Source organism: Caretta caretta, chromosome 1, assembly GCF_965140235.1.
Source record: "Caretta caretta isolate rCarCar2 chromosome 1, rCarCar1.hap1, whole genome shotgun sequence".
Taxonomy (NCBI): Eukaryota; Metazoa; Chordata; order Testudines; family Cheloniidae; genus Caretta; species Caretta caretta.
Genome location: NC_134206.1, coordinates 236,172,374 through 236,186,970, shown reverse-complemented (window position 1 = coordinate 236,186,970; position 14,597 = coordinate 236,172,374). Strand labels below are relative to the sequence as shown.

The window sequence follows — 14,597 nt, the reverse complement described above, 5'->3', positions numbered from 1 at the left end:
ACAGCTCCTTTAATCTGTTGTACTGTAGCTGTGTGCTTTCACACCACAGTTACTTTTTACTCTATATCTGGTTGCATGTGAGTGGTGGCTAAGGGGTGAAAGGTGTTCTTAAGAATATCAAATAATAAGATTACAATCCTGAAGTATGATGTGTTCTAGAAGTAGTGAAGTGTTTTGACTCCAGCACATTGTTATCCTCCTTTCCCACCACAAGGTCGCACTACTCTCTTAGTTCAGAATCCTTTGGAGTTGTGAGGATTGTATAATAGTGTATAAGGTCTTTACATTGTGTACATGTTGAGTCTGATATTCTCCACATCCTTGACTTCAGGAAGCGAGAAGGAAGAGGGAAGTGTGGCAGCAGCTGACAAACTTGGCAGTGCCTTAGGCCCTGATTGGCATGAGGGCCTACATCTTAAAGGAACTAAAGAGGTAAGGCTGACATCATCCTAACTATATTTGTTTAGATGCTAGTTTAAGTATGTGGGAATGCACTGGCAGTACAGTGCCACACAGTGTTTCTAGGAATAAAACCAGAATGCACATGAACTGATTCTCCTCCTACACCAAATTTACATTTGTAAATCCAGTAACTTCAGTAGAGTTCCTTCTGACTTTCACTGATGTGAGGAGAATTGGATCTACTGCTGTGCTTTTGCTCCTTCATCTTCAGATATAAGCTCAAATGTTTGTTTCCACATTTCTGTGGGATTGGGCCTGATTGTAGTTTTAATAAAGGGCAACAAAAGCTATTTGCATACTCTCTAACTTCAGCTGCTTCAAATAAAGTTTTTAATCTCAGAGAGAGAGGATAATGAAACTCACCCAAAGGTACAGTGCACAACAGTCACTTATCACTACAGGTATTGATATTTCTTTTTCTAATGAAATAATATGAATAAATTTTTAAAACCCCTGGAAGCAGGGTTGTGAGGACCTTTTTTATTTGTTTTTTTCAAACAAAAATCAACTGAGTGGACATTTCTATGTTTTTATCAGATTTTCATTTTTTGAACTTTTTGGTCACTCTGAAGTATTTATTTGAATATAACATATATTTGCAAGATTTTTATATGAGAAATATTAGCCTCAAATTTCAATTTTGAGTTACATTTTTAACTATTCTAAAACATTAGAAAGAAAGGAATGGGCATATCAAAGTTGTTGTGGTGCCTCTCAAAATAATCATAGAATCGTAGGACTGGAAGGGACCTCAAGAGGTCTTCTAGTCCACTCCCCTGCACCCAAGGCAGGACTAAGTATTATCTAGACTATCCCTGACAGGTGTTTGTCTAACCTGCTCTTAAAAATCTCCAATGATGGAGATTCCACAACCTCCCTAGGCAATTTATTCCAGTGTTTAACCACCCTGACAGTTAGGAAGTTTTTCCTAATGTCCAACCTGAACTGCCGTTGCTGCAATTTAAGGCCATTAGTTCTTGTCCTGTCCTCAGAGGTTAATGAGAACACATTTCCTTATAACAAGTTTTTATGTACTTGACAACTGTTACCATGTCCCCCCTCAGTCATCTTTTCTCCAGACTAAACAGACCTAGTTTTTTCAATCTTCCTTCATAAGTCATGTTTTCTAGACCTTTAGTCATTTTTTGTTGCTTTTCTCTGGACTTTTTCCAGTTTGTGCACATGTTTCCTGAAATGTGGTGCCCAGAACTGGACATGATAGTCCAGTTGAGGCCTAATCAGTATGGAGAAGAGCGGAAGAATTACTTCTTGTGTCTTGCTTACAACACTCCTGCTAATACATCCCAGAATTATGTTTGCTATTTTCTCAATAAGTGTTTCACTGTTGACTCATATTTAGCTTGTGATCCACTATGATCCCCAGATCCCTTCCCACAGTACTCCTTCTTAGACAGTCATTTTCCATTTTGTATGCGTGCAACTGATTGTTCCTTCCTAAGTGGAATACTTTGCATTTGTCTTTATTGAATTTCATCCTGTTTACTTCAGACTTCTAGTTTGTCCAGATCATTTTGAATTTTAATCCTACCCTCCAAAACAGTTGAAACCCCTCCCAGCTTGGTATCGGCCGCAAACGTCATAAATTTACTCTCTCTGCCATTATCTAAATCACTGATGAAGCTATTGAACAGAACAGGACTCAGAACAGATCCCTGTGGGACTCCATTTGATATGCCTGTCCAGCTTGATGATGATCCACTGATAATTACTCTCTCTCTGGGAACAGTTTTCCAACCAGTTATGCACCCACCTTATAGTAGCTCCATGTAGGTTGTATTTCCCTAGTTTGTTTATGAGAGGGTCATGCAAGACAGTATCAAAAGCCTTACTAAAGTCAAGAATGCCACATCTACTGCTTCTCCTCATCCACAAGGCTTGTACCTTGTCAAAGAAAGCTATTAGCTTGGTTTGACATGATTTGTTCTTGACAAATTCATGCTGACTGTAAATTACCACCTTATTATCATCTAGATATTTGCAAATTGATTGCTTAATATTTGCACCGCTGTCTTTTCGGGTACTGAAGTTTAGCTGTCTGGTCTAGAATTCCCCAGGTTGTTCTTATTCCCTTTTTTTATAAATTGGCACTATATTTGCCTTTTTCCAGTCCTCTGGAATCTCATTCGCCTTCCATGACTTTTCAAAGATAATCGCTACTGGCTCAGATATCTCCTCAGTCAGCTCCTTGAGTATTCTAGGATGTATTTCATCAGACCCTGGTGACTTGAAGACATCTAATGTGTCTAAGTAATTTTTAACTTGTTCTTTCCCTATTTAGTCTCTGATCCTATCTCATTTTCACTGGCGTTCAATGTTAGATGTCCAGTTGCTACTAAACTTTTTGGTGAAAACTGAAACAAAAAATCATTTAGTACTTCTGCCATTTCCACAATTTTTGTTATTGTTTTTCCCCCCTCATTGAGTAAGTGGTCTTTCCTGTCCTTGGTCTTCCTCTTGCTTGTAATGCAGGGATTCTCAACCTTTTTCCTTCTGAGTGCTCCCACCCAATATGCTATGTTGTGCCACTGAAACGGTTTTTCAGTAGATTAATAGCCAGGGCTAGTGTTAGGGGTAACAAGCAGATCCGTTCCCAGGACCTCATGCCACAGGGTACCCCTCGAAGCTAAGTTGCTCAGGCTTTGGCTTCAGTCCAGAGCAGCGGGGCTCAGGATTCGGCTTTCTGCCCTGGGCCCCAGGGAGTCTAACGCTGGCCCTGCTCTCTGGTTTATTTTGGCGGACCCCGTCAAACCTGCTCATGGCCCCCTAGGGGCCCGCGGAGCCCTGGTTGAGAACTGCTGTTCTAATATATTTGTAAAATGTTTTCTTGTTATCATTTATGTCTCTAGGTAGTTTAATCTCGTTTTGTGCCTTGGTCTTTCTTAATATTGTCCTACATGCTAATGTTTGTTTATATTCATCCTTTGTAATTTACCTAGTTTCCACTTTTTGTAGGATTCTTTTTTTGAGTTTCAGATTATTGAAGATCTCCTAGTTAAGCCAGGGTGGTCTCTTGTCATACTTCCTGTCTTTCCTGCGCAGTGGGATAGTTTGCTCTTGTGCCCTAATAACGTCTTTTTGAAAAACTGCCAACTAACTTGAACTGTTTTTCCCCTTAGACTTGCTTCCCATGGGATCTTACCTACCAACGCCCTGAGTTTGCTAACGTCTGCCTTCTTGAAATCCATTATCTATAATGTGCTGTTTTCCCTCTTAGAATCATGAATTCTATCATTTCATGATCACTTTCATCCAAGCTCCCTTCCACTTTCAAATTCTCAACCAGTTCCTCCCTATTTGTCAAAAGCAAATCTAGAGCAGCCTCTTCCCTAGTAACTTTCTCCATCTTCTGAATTAAAAAATTGTCTCCAATACATTCGAATAACCTGTTGGCTAATCCATACTCTGCTGTCTTATTTTCCCAGCAGATGTCTCGGTAGTTTGAAGGCCCCCATGACCACCAAGTCCTGTGCCTTGGATGATTTTGTTAGTTGTTTATAAAAAGCCTCATCCACCTCTTCTTCCTGGTTAGGTGGTCTGTAGTAGACCCCTACCATGACATCACCCTTGGTTTTTTAGCCCTTTTATCCTTATCTAGATACTTTTAACAAGTCTGTCTCCTATTTCCATCTCAATCTCAGTCCAAATGTATACACTTTTGATATATAAGGCAACACTTCCTCCACTTTGATACCACTGTTGTCAACAAAATGTAGCTGTGATTTGTTGAAATTTGTACTGAGCATGAGGAAGAGTATGATCAAAACATAACATGCAGGGAGGCACTAAACTTACAAAAGCAATTGAAGGAAGTTTCAGAGACTTGACAGATTGGAGAGTGGTGATAGTACTGTGCAGTCTGTGGACGTTTGGTTTGCTGTAATCAATATCAAAAAATGAGAATTGCGCAAGGATTGAATCATAAAATGATTCAGAAAAACTATGGCACATCTGCATGACTAACATGACTGATCCCAAATATTAGTCATAGATTGAGCTCAGAACTGGAATAAGTTGAAATGTGGCGGATGAAACATAAGAGAGAAGGAAGGAACTCAACAAATCCAAATCTATGTATGTTGTCATAAGAGGTAGTCACAGTTCATTTAATCAAAATGGTGAAAAATCATGGAATTGAAATCCTGAAAGAGAGGATAGTTGAATTCAGATTTATCAATTTTTTAAAAATCTGCACTCTTCTCTAGACAACTCAGTGTCAGTTGAGAATGTCTTTAGCACATTAAGATTGTTTTAGTTAAAACTCTGTGACAGAGGAGGTGATGAGAAAGCAGGTAAGTACTGATAATGAAGGGCAGTAACAAAAGGGACTCAACTAATGTGTCAGATTTCAACATTTGGGACATTCGTTTTCATCTTACTAATATTTAATTCAGGGGAAAGTTTTCTATCCTGTATAATAGTATTGTTATTGCTAATTGTTGTATATCTTGTAACTGTCAGTTTTCTTACTTAGTTTTCTCACAAAGTTCACATTGAAACCCTGTGTGAAATAAAGAAAATATACCTTCAGCAAGAATTCAAGCAGCTGCAGAAGACCTCTTTGTCTTTTCCTAAAGATAATTCAGATAACCAGAATGCACACCTGGAGGAAGGTCAGTATCATAGAAGAAACAATATACAGATACTGATTTGAAACCCTCCTTGAGGGTGCAAGCATAGCAGAAGTACAATATATTTGTATTATTTGTTTCAAAGCAAATAAAATAGGTGGGGGCAGATCATCTGTTTCCGTAAGTTAGCATAGCTCTGTTAAGTCAGTGAAGCTATGAAAACTTATACCAGCTGAGGATCTAACCTATGGGCTCCAAACCAACAAATAAAGTTGCCCAGACTTAAGCCCGCTGGAATCACCAGGACACTGTGCTAATAATGGGGATAGTCCGATAAAGGCACATACCTCTTACCACAGTAAAAATAGGGGGGAAAAAGTTCTTTATTTGAACGCCTGTGAGAATATGAAAGGGATAATCCTGAGATGGTAGGGGAATTGACTAAGACCACCTTGTTTCCAGCTTCAACTTTTGATCCTATACAGACGATTCCTATTAGAATTTCATAAGAATGTAAGAATAGTCATACTAAATTAAATCAATGGTCCATCTAGCCCAGCATCCTATCTTCTGATAGTGGTTAGATGCTTCAGAGGGAGTGAACAGAACAGGGCAATTAGGGAGTGATCCATCCTGACATCCAGTCCCAGCTTCTGGTAATCAGTGGTTTAGGGACACCCAGAGCATAGGGTTGCATCCCTGACCATTTTGGCTAATAGCTATTGATGGACCTATCCTCCGTGAATTTACCTAATTATTTTTTAATCCAATTATACTTTTGGCCTTCACAACATCCCCTGGCAATGGGTACCACAGATTGAGGGGCTCTGATGTGTGAAGAAGTACTTGCTTACGTTTCTTTTAAAACTGCTGCCTATTAATTTCATTGGGAGACCCCTGGTTCTTGTGTTATGCAAAGGAGTAAATAACACTTCCTTTTTCACTTTCTCCACACCAGTCATGATTTCATAGACCTCTATCATATCCCCCCCTAGCCTTCTCTTTTCTGAGCTGAACAGTCCCAGTCTTTTTAATATATCCTTATGTGGAAGCTGTTTCATACATTTTCAGTCATTTTTGTTGCCCTTCTCTGTACCTTTTCTAATTGTTCTATATCTTTTTTGAGATGGAGTGACCAGAAGTGTACGCAGTATTCGGTATGTGGGCATACCATAGATTTATATAGTGGCATTATGATATTTGCTGCCTTACTATCTGCCCCTTTCCTAATGGTTCTTAACATTCTGTTAACCTTTTTTGACTGTTGTGGCACATTAAGTGGATGTTTTCAGAGAGATATCCATGATGACTGCAAGAGCTCTTTCTTGAGAGTAATAGCTAAGTTAAAACCCACCATTTTGTATATATAATTGGGATTGTGTTTTCCAATGTGCATTACTTTGCACTTATCGACTTTGAATTACATCTGCCATTTTGTTTCCCAGTCACCCAGTTTTGTGACATTGTTTCGTAACTCTTCACAGTCAGCTTTGGACTTAATTATCTTGAGTAATTTTGTATCATCAGCAAACCTTGCTACCACACTGTGTACCCCGCTTTCTATATCATTTATGAATATGTAGAACAGCACAGGTTTCAATACAGATCCCTTTGGAAAGTGGTAAATAGCAGGGGCCCAATATGAAAAATGATCAGTTGTTCCTACCCTTTGTTTCCTATCTTTCAACCAGTTACTGATCCACGAGAGCACCTTCTCTTTTTATCCCATGAATGCTTAGTTTGCTTAACAGGCTTTGGTGTCAGATTTGGTCAAAAGCTTTCTGAAGGTCCAAGAACACCATATCAGTTGGATTACCCTTGTCCACATTTCTTGACACCCTCAAAGAATTCTAATAGATTGATGAGGCATGATTTTCCTTTAGCCATATTGACTCTTCCCCAACATATGTTAATCTATGTGTCTGATAATTCTGTTCTTTGCTAAAGTTTCAAACAATTTGTCTGGCATTCCATTAACTATCCTCCACTTATCTGGTACAGAGGCTGATTTAAGCTGTAGGTGACAGTTAGTAGTTCTGGAATTTCACGTTTGAGTTCCTTCAGAACTCTTGGGTGAATACCATCTACTCCTGACTTGTTACTGTTTAATTTATTAATTTGTTCCAAAATCTCCTCTGTTGAAACCTCTCAGTCTGGGACAGTTCCTCAGATTTGTCACCTAAAAAGAATGGCTCAGATGTGAGACTCTCCCTCACATCCTCTGCAGTGAAGACCAATGCAAAGAATTAATTTAGCTTCTCTGCAATTGCCTTGTCTTCCTTGATCGTCTAGTGAGCCCACTGATTGTTTTGATATACTTTTAAAAAATTGCTGTTAATTTTTGTGTCCTTTGCAAGTTGCTCTTCAAATTATTTTAGGGCGCCTAATTATAATTGTACACTTTACTTGCCAGAGTTTATGCTCCTTTCTGTTTTCCTCAGTAGGATTTGACTTCAGTTTATAAAGGATGCCTTTTTGCCTCTAACCATCTCTTTTACTCTGTTGTTTAGCCATGGTAGCATTTTTTTTCCCTCTTTTTTTTTTTTTTTTAAATTTGACATTTATTTTGAGCCTCTATTACGTTATTTTTAAATCGTTTCAGTTCAGCTTGCAGGTCTTTCGCTCTTGTGACTGTTCCTTCTAATTTCCATTCAGCTAACTTCCTCATTTTTGGGTAGTTCCCCTCTGTGAAGTTAAATGCTATTGTGGTGGATTTCTTTGGTATTTTCCCCTTTAGAAGGATGTTAAATTTAATTACATTATGGTTGTTAACAACAAGTGGTTCAGCTATATTCACCTTTTGGACCAGTGCTCCTCTTAGGACCGAGTCAAGTATTGCCTCTTCCCTTGTGGGTTCTAGCTGCTCCAAGAAACAATCATTAATGGTGTCTAAAAATGTTATCTCTGTACCCTGTCCTGAGGTGACATGTTCCCAGTCAATCTGGGGAGAGTTGAAATCCTCCATCATTGGGTTTTCTGTTCTTGTAGCCCCTCTAATCTCCCTGAGCATTTCACAGTGACTGTCACCATACTGGTCAGGTGGTCAGTCGTATATTCCTAGTGCAAAACTCTTACTATTCAAGCATGGAATTTCTGTCCATAGAGATTCTATGGTACAGTTTGATTCATTTAAGATTTTTACTATATTTGACTCTATGCTTTCTTTCGCATTTAGTGCCCTTCCTGCACCAGCACAATCTACTCTCGTTCTTATATATTTTGTATCCTGATATTACCATGTCCCGTTGATTACCATTGTTCCTCCAAGTTTTTGTGATGCCTTTTATATCAATATCCTCATTTAATATGAGGCACTTAAGTTCACCCATCTTAGTATTTAGACCTCTAGCATTTGTATACAAGCACTTATAAAATTTTTCAATATTTAGTTGTCTGCCTTCATATGATGTAATTAAATGGGATTCTTTTCCATTTGACTGTTTCTCTTCAGTTCCTACCTGTACTTTATCATCTTCTATCCTCTCCTTTTTACTAGGATATAGAGTATTCCCTTTAATAAATTCTCCCTAAGGGATATCTCTGTCCGAATCTTGTACTCCTCTATACCTGCTGGTCTCTTAAAATGTAGTAATCTTAAAATGTTAGTGCATTAATTCAGTAAAGCATTTTCTGGGTATTACATGTATAGATTTAATAATACTTAGCATTTATATAAGACTTTATATCTTCATAGTACATTACAAACATAATATAATCCACAGAATACCCCAGTGAGGTGGGAGCAGTGGCAAGTAGTAGTATTTCTATTTTACAAATGGGGAAACTGAGGCAGGGTAAATCCAAAAAGGAGTTAATGTCAGAACGAGGATTTGATCTTTGGTGTCTAGGCTCCTAGGCCTATGATTAAAATAAGAAAAGTGGTGGGCAAATTGTGAGAATTATTTTTGCCTCGAATAATAATAAGGCAGGTTGTTTGCAACTAATTCTTATTCCGTGTGTATTTCATGTCTTATTAAAATAATAACATGCATTGGTTGTGTTCTCAGGTTAGAATTTTCACTTTTTCAGAGCTGTGGCCTGTATATATGGAATTAACCAATGGGAAGATATATGGCTGTGATTTCATTGTCAGTGCAACTGGAGTTGTGCCAAATGTTAAGCCATTTCTTGATGGTAATAATGTAAGGGTCATTATTAAATATAACTACTGACTTTCTTCTTTTTAAATTAAAGTTGGTTTTAACTTTAAAACAAAAGAAAATATACTTTGGTAGCTATTTTATGTTACATTTCCTAAGATAAAATGTTGAAAGGTAAGGATTTTGCATGTTGCAAACAAATTTAAAATGAGGTAAATGCTATGAAATTGACTACACTAGAAATTCCTAATATAGTAAAAGATGAATTTCTGTAGAGTTATGGGCTCTTATAATTAGACCAAATCAATATCAAAGCTGGTATTAAAATTTGAGAATTTCTAGGTCACAGTCGCATGTTGAGACCATGAGATCATCATGCTGCTTCCCATACTTATATCTATGTTAAGAGTGTTTTTTGTTTTTTCGTACTTTACGGTATTGGTAAAACACCAGTCCCTGAGGAAAACATACAGCTGATATTACAAAAACATCTTTGTTTCTTACCTAGTGTTCGGTATTGAGGTATGAAATGTAAATTGTGAATTATTGCTACATGTGTGAAGTCACTCATACTCCTTTGTTACATCCCTATGGGATATCAATAAATTTAAAAAAAAAACAAAAAAAAACCCTTGCAAAGATACGCCATGTACTAAAAACAACACTTCATGCTCCCTTAGAGTTCTATGCTATCTGTAACACCAAGGAATTAATATATGCTGATGTGTTACAATGGAGTGTAATCTGGCTGACTTCCACTTCAGGCAATCTTAAGTTAAAATAAGTTTAGAATCACAGAAGTACCAGTGACCGTCTTATCAATGCTACATATGGATTTTGGAGTTAGCTCATTTTAAAAGAAAAATATGTGCAGATCACTTGTAAATCACAGCACTGATCTCCATTTTAAACTGTGTTCTAATAGTTTTTATGTGAATATGAACAGCACATATTAATGTGCTCTCTGTGGACTACAATTTAAAACTACTGTGAAAATTCAGTTTATATTGAATATGCCCAGCTGCTTATTAAACAGATATTCCAACAGAGCACATTACATCTGTAGTCTATACTGATTGCCTGTTTTGGATTGAATTTGAGGTGTTGGATTTTGACCTATAGGTATAAATCCCTAAATAATATGGAGCCTTTCTCTGTGAGAAACTGCCATTGGGTGATTTTGGGAAAAGGGACAAGATGTCTGCTGCTGATCAAGCAAAAGGAGGTAGCAGGGAAGTGGAAAGAGAAGAGCATGAGGAAGGCTGGAACAAGACTACATAAGGCTTTTAAAAAGCATAGTCAACAATTTGAACTGGATTCTGAAATGAATGCAGAGCCACAGAAGTAGTTTGAGGATGGGGGTGGTGTGATAGCCCTTCTTTGTATGTGTAGAAAAGTGGGAAGCAGCATGCTGAACATGTTTGATCTTGGTGAAGCCACAGAAAAGGGAGCTGCCATAGCCAATAGCATCAGGTTTTGATATTGGGCCAGATTAAATTAATTTAGTTGGTAAATTTACAGAAGGGATTAATTTAGTCCATTATATCCAAATGGGATGCTGCTGTACATAAACTAAATAAAATAAATGAGACTGCAGCAGAATAGTGTGGACTTACTCAGGAATGAAGGCTGACTTACAGTACAGGGTAGGGAAAGAATAAGCAGCCTCTAAAAGAAGTCACACCACATGTTTTAACTAATTTATTTTTGCCATTTTGAGTGTCTCTTTATGTTTGAATGATAAAATTGAGTGGTATTGAGAAATTACATTTAGCTCTTGAATATAATATGGAGAAGTGTTTTATTAGCTCAGCCAAAGATGTTTAACCAGGACATACATTGTTGGAAAAGCTGCTTTAATGTGGCCTGCCTCCGGGAACCTATTTTATTCAACTAAAATGAATGTGTTTTCTGTTTTAACAAGACAGTTTCAATTTACAAGCTGCTTTGTGATGATGGTTTCTTCTCCTGACAATTATAAGGAGTCCTATTAGAAGCAGGGCTAAAGGTCACAAATCTGACTAGTTGGCTGTCAATTAATCGCATTAACACGTGATTAACTCGGAAAAATTAATCACGATTAAAAAATTTAATCACAATTAATCGCACTTACAACAGAATACCAATTGAAATATATTAAATATTTGTGGGTGTTTTTCTATATTTTCAATATTGATTTCAATTACAACACAGAATACAAAGTGCACAGTGCTCACTTTATATTATTATTTTTGGTTACAAGTATTTGCACTGTAAAAATGATAAAAGAAATAGTATTTTTAAATGACCTCATACAGGTACTGAAGTGCAATCTCTTTATCATGAAAGTTTAACTTACAAATGCAGATTTTTTTGGTTACACAACTGCACTCAAAAACAAAACAGTGTAAAACTTTAGAGCCTAGAAGACCATTCAGTCCTACTTCTTATTCTGCCAATCGCGGACAAACCAGTTTGTTTTCATTGATGGGAGATATTGCTGCCTGGTTCTTATTTCCAATGTCACCTGAAAGTGAGAACAGGCATTTGCATGGCACTTTTGTAGCCGGCGTTGCAAGGTATTTACCTGCCATATATGCTAAACATTCATATGGCTCTTCATGCTTCGACCACCATTCCAGAAGACATGCTTCCATGCTGATGATGCTCGTTAAAAAAATAATACATCAATTAAATTTGTGACTGTACTCCGTGGGGGTGTGGGGGGGAGAGAATTGTATGTCTCCTGCTCTGTTTTACCCGCATTCTGCATATATTTCATGTTATAGCAGTCTCAGATGATGACCCAGCACAAGTTCATTTTAAGAACACTTTCACAGCAGATTGGTACCTTCTTTGCATTTTGTCAAATGTGAGATTTCTAAAAATAGCTACAGCACTCCACCCAAAATTTAAGACTATGAAGTGCTATCCAAAATTTGAGAGGGACGAGGTGTGGAGCATGCTTTTAGAAGTCTTAAAAGAGCAACACTCGGATGCGGAAACTACAGAACCCAAACCACCAAAAAAGAAAATCAGCGTTCTGCTGGTGACATCTGACTCAGATGATGAAAATGAACATGCGTCAGTCCACACTGCTTTGGATCGTTATCAAGCAGAACCCGTCATCAGCATGGAAGCATGTCCTCTGGAATGGTGCATGAAGGGACGTATGAATCTTTAGCACATCTGGCACGTAAATATCTTGCAACGCCAGCTACAACTGTGCAATGCGAACGCCTGTTCTCATTTTCAGGTGACATTGTAAGCAAGAAGCTGGCAGCATTATCTCCTGCAAATTGTAACCAATCTTGTTTGTGTGAGTAATTGGCTGATCAAGAAGTAGGACTGAGTGGACTTGTAGGTGCTAAAGTTTTACATTTGTTTTATTTTTGAGTGCAGTTTTTTTACATAATTCTACATTTGTAAGTTCAACTTTCATGATAGAGATTGCCTTACAGTACTTGTATGAGGTGAATTGAAAAATACATTTTTTTGTTTTTTACAATGCAAATATTTGTAATCAAAAATAAATATAACGTGAGCACTGTACACTTTGTATTCTGTGTTGTAATTGAAATTAATATATTTGAAAATGTAAACATCCAAAAATATTTCAAATGGTATTCTATTGTTTAACAGCGCTATTAATTGTACGATTAATCGTGATTAATTTTTTTTTAATCGCTTGACAGCCCTACTAATAACATTAGCCTGTATTGCCCAATAGTAGCCAGGGAACTGCCCTGTTGGATAAGAGATGCCAATGTGGTTTTAAAATTGCATGTTTTGGTTGAATGGAGTTGCTTAATGTGGCAGAGACATGTGAAATGATGGACAGCTTTAAGACAAATACTATGTAAATAAGATGGGCACTTAACCAGGATGAATTTAAATCTCCTGGGGCATTCCAATTAAATGGCTTTTGATAGGTAGTTTTTCTTCAGTACTGATCCATACAAATACTTAGTTTGCTCTAGGTGAAGATGGCGGTCTGAAAGTGGATAAACATATGCACTCTTCAGTAGCAGATATCTATGCAGCAGGGGATATCTGCACTGCATCGTGGGAACCTAGTCCAGTGTGGCAGCAGGTGAATAAATTTATATGCGCTCTAATCCAAAGGCTAAATAGCACAGTAATTTTTGTACATCTAATGTATGTACATATGAGGCTAATTCAAGTAGTAAATCTCAATAGAGTGTGATGATTCTACCTGGTATCAACGCACCTATAGTTTGTTTCTGAACACCAAGTCACTCCTCATCTCTAGATGGGTGGGGCTACTGAGTATATACAATATGTGAACTGATATGTTCATTACACATAGCATGTCTATTAACCTTGTGGTTTTTTTTAGATGAGGCTTTGGACCCAAGCTAGGCAGATGGGATGGTATGCAGCAAAGTGCATGGTAGCAGATTCTTTGGGGGAATCTATTGACATGGACTTCAGTTTTGAACTCTTTGCTCATGTTACAAAATTTTTCAATTATAAGGTAAGTAAACTAATTCTGACACAGTTAGTTTAAAAGCACTGATTAGTTGGTATTGGCATCTGTTGACTTGATCAAACCATCTTGCCACTCAAACGATTTCTTAGTTGGCTAATATTGACAGACACTGATTGTATACTGCATAAAACATTCTGTTAATGTTTCATTCATTGTTTTTGTATTGATGCTAACCTTGAAGGCTAAACACTAGAACTGAATAGAGGGCCTACAAACACAACTCAGCTTATGTCAGTGAACTTATCCTCCATCTTTGACACACATTTCTAGCTATATCCTTATGGTGCATTCTGTGGTTATATTCACTGCCCACTCAACATGGTGGTTGGTTCATTAAATGCTTTGCATCTCAATGGATGATTACGCCTAACCCCAACTCTTGAAATCAGTTGTGTTCCAATGGCAACTTTTTAAAGTAGATTGTCGCTATGTGTCAAAACGATAGTCTGTGTGTTGTGGAAAAATATCCATGGAGATGAGATTTAGCTCATCAAACTTGTTTAATCTGAGATCGAAAAGAGATGCAAATTCAGTTTTCCAAAGATGATTAAATATATCTTATTTTGTCATCTGGTTCATAATCACCCATTTTGTAACTTCTGTGAAATCATTCTACTATAAAATATACACACTGCAGTTCCCACTGTGGTCAAATCTTAAAGTGCTTTTTAAAGTTAAGTAATTTATTGCTCTTACGGAGAAGGAAATTAAATCACAGGGCGATAGCAGACTGCCCCAAGGTGATATAGTGATGTGGTGTCAGAGTGAGGAATAGAACCCAGGTCTCTTGACACCCAGTTCTCTGTTCCAGATCATGCTGTCTGTAAGCCAGTGAGAGTTGTTTGCACACATCTGAGAGTAGAGTTTCCCATTAACATAAACCCTTTTGAAGTTTGCAGCAAAGAGAAGATTCTGAATCATTGTGTTCCTCTTGTAATATCTTAATTTTTCTCC

At 37.5% G+C, this 14,597-nt stretch overlaps 1 protein-coding gene across 2 annotated transcripts in view; it reads left to right on the top strand.

Annotated features, from left to right (window-relative positions):
* PYROXD1 (pyridine nucleotide-disulphide oxidoreductase domain 1) overlaps positions 1-14,597 on the top strand; it is a 36,201-nt gene that overhangs the window by 19,888 nt on the left and 1,716 nt on the right. For both annotated transcript variants that reach the window (XM_048827107.2, XM_048827117.2), the window contains 5 exons: positions 332-432; positions 4,955-5,093; positions 9,081-9,193; positions 13,101-13,223; positions 13,491-13,628. In XM_048827107.2, coding sequence (XP_048683064.2) covers positions 332-432; positions 4,955-5,093; positions 9,081-9,193; positions 13,101-13,223; positions 13,491-13,628 — 614 coding nt within the window. The remainder of the gene's footprint in view (positions 1-331; positions 433-4,954; positions 5,094-9,080; positions 9,194-13,100; positions 13,224-13,490; positions 13,629-14,597) is intronic.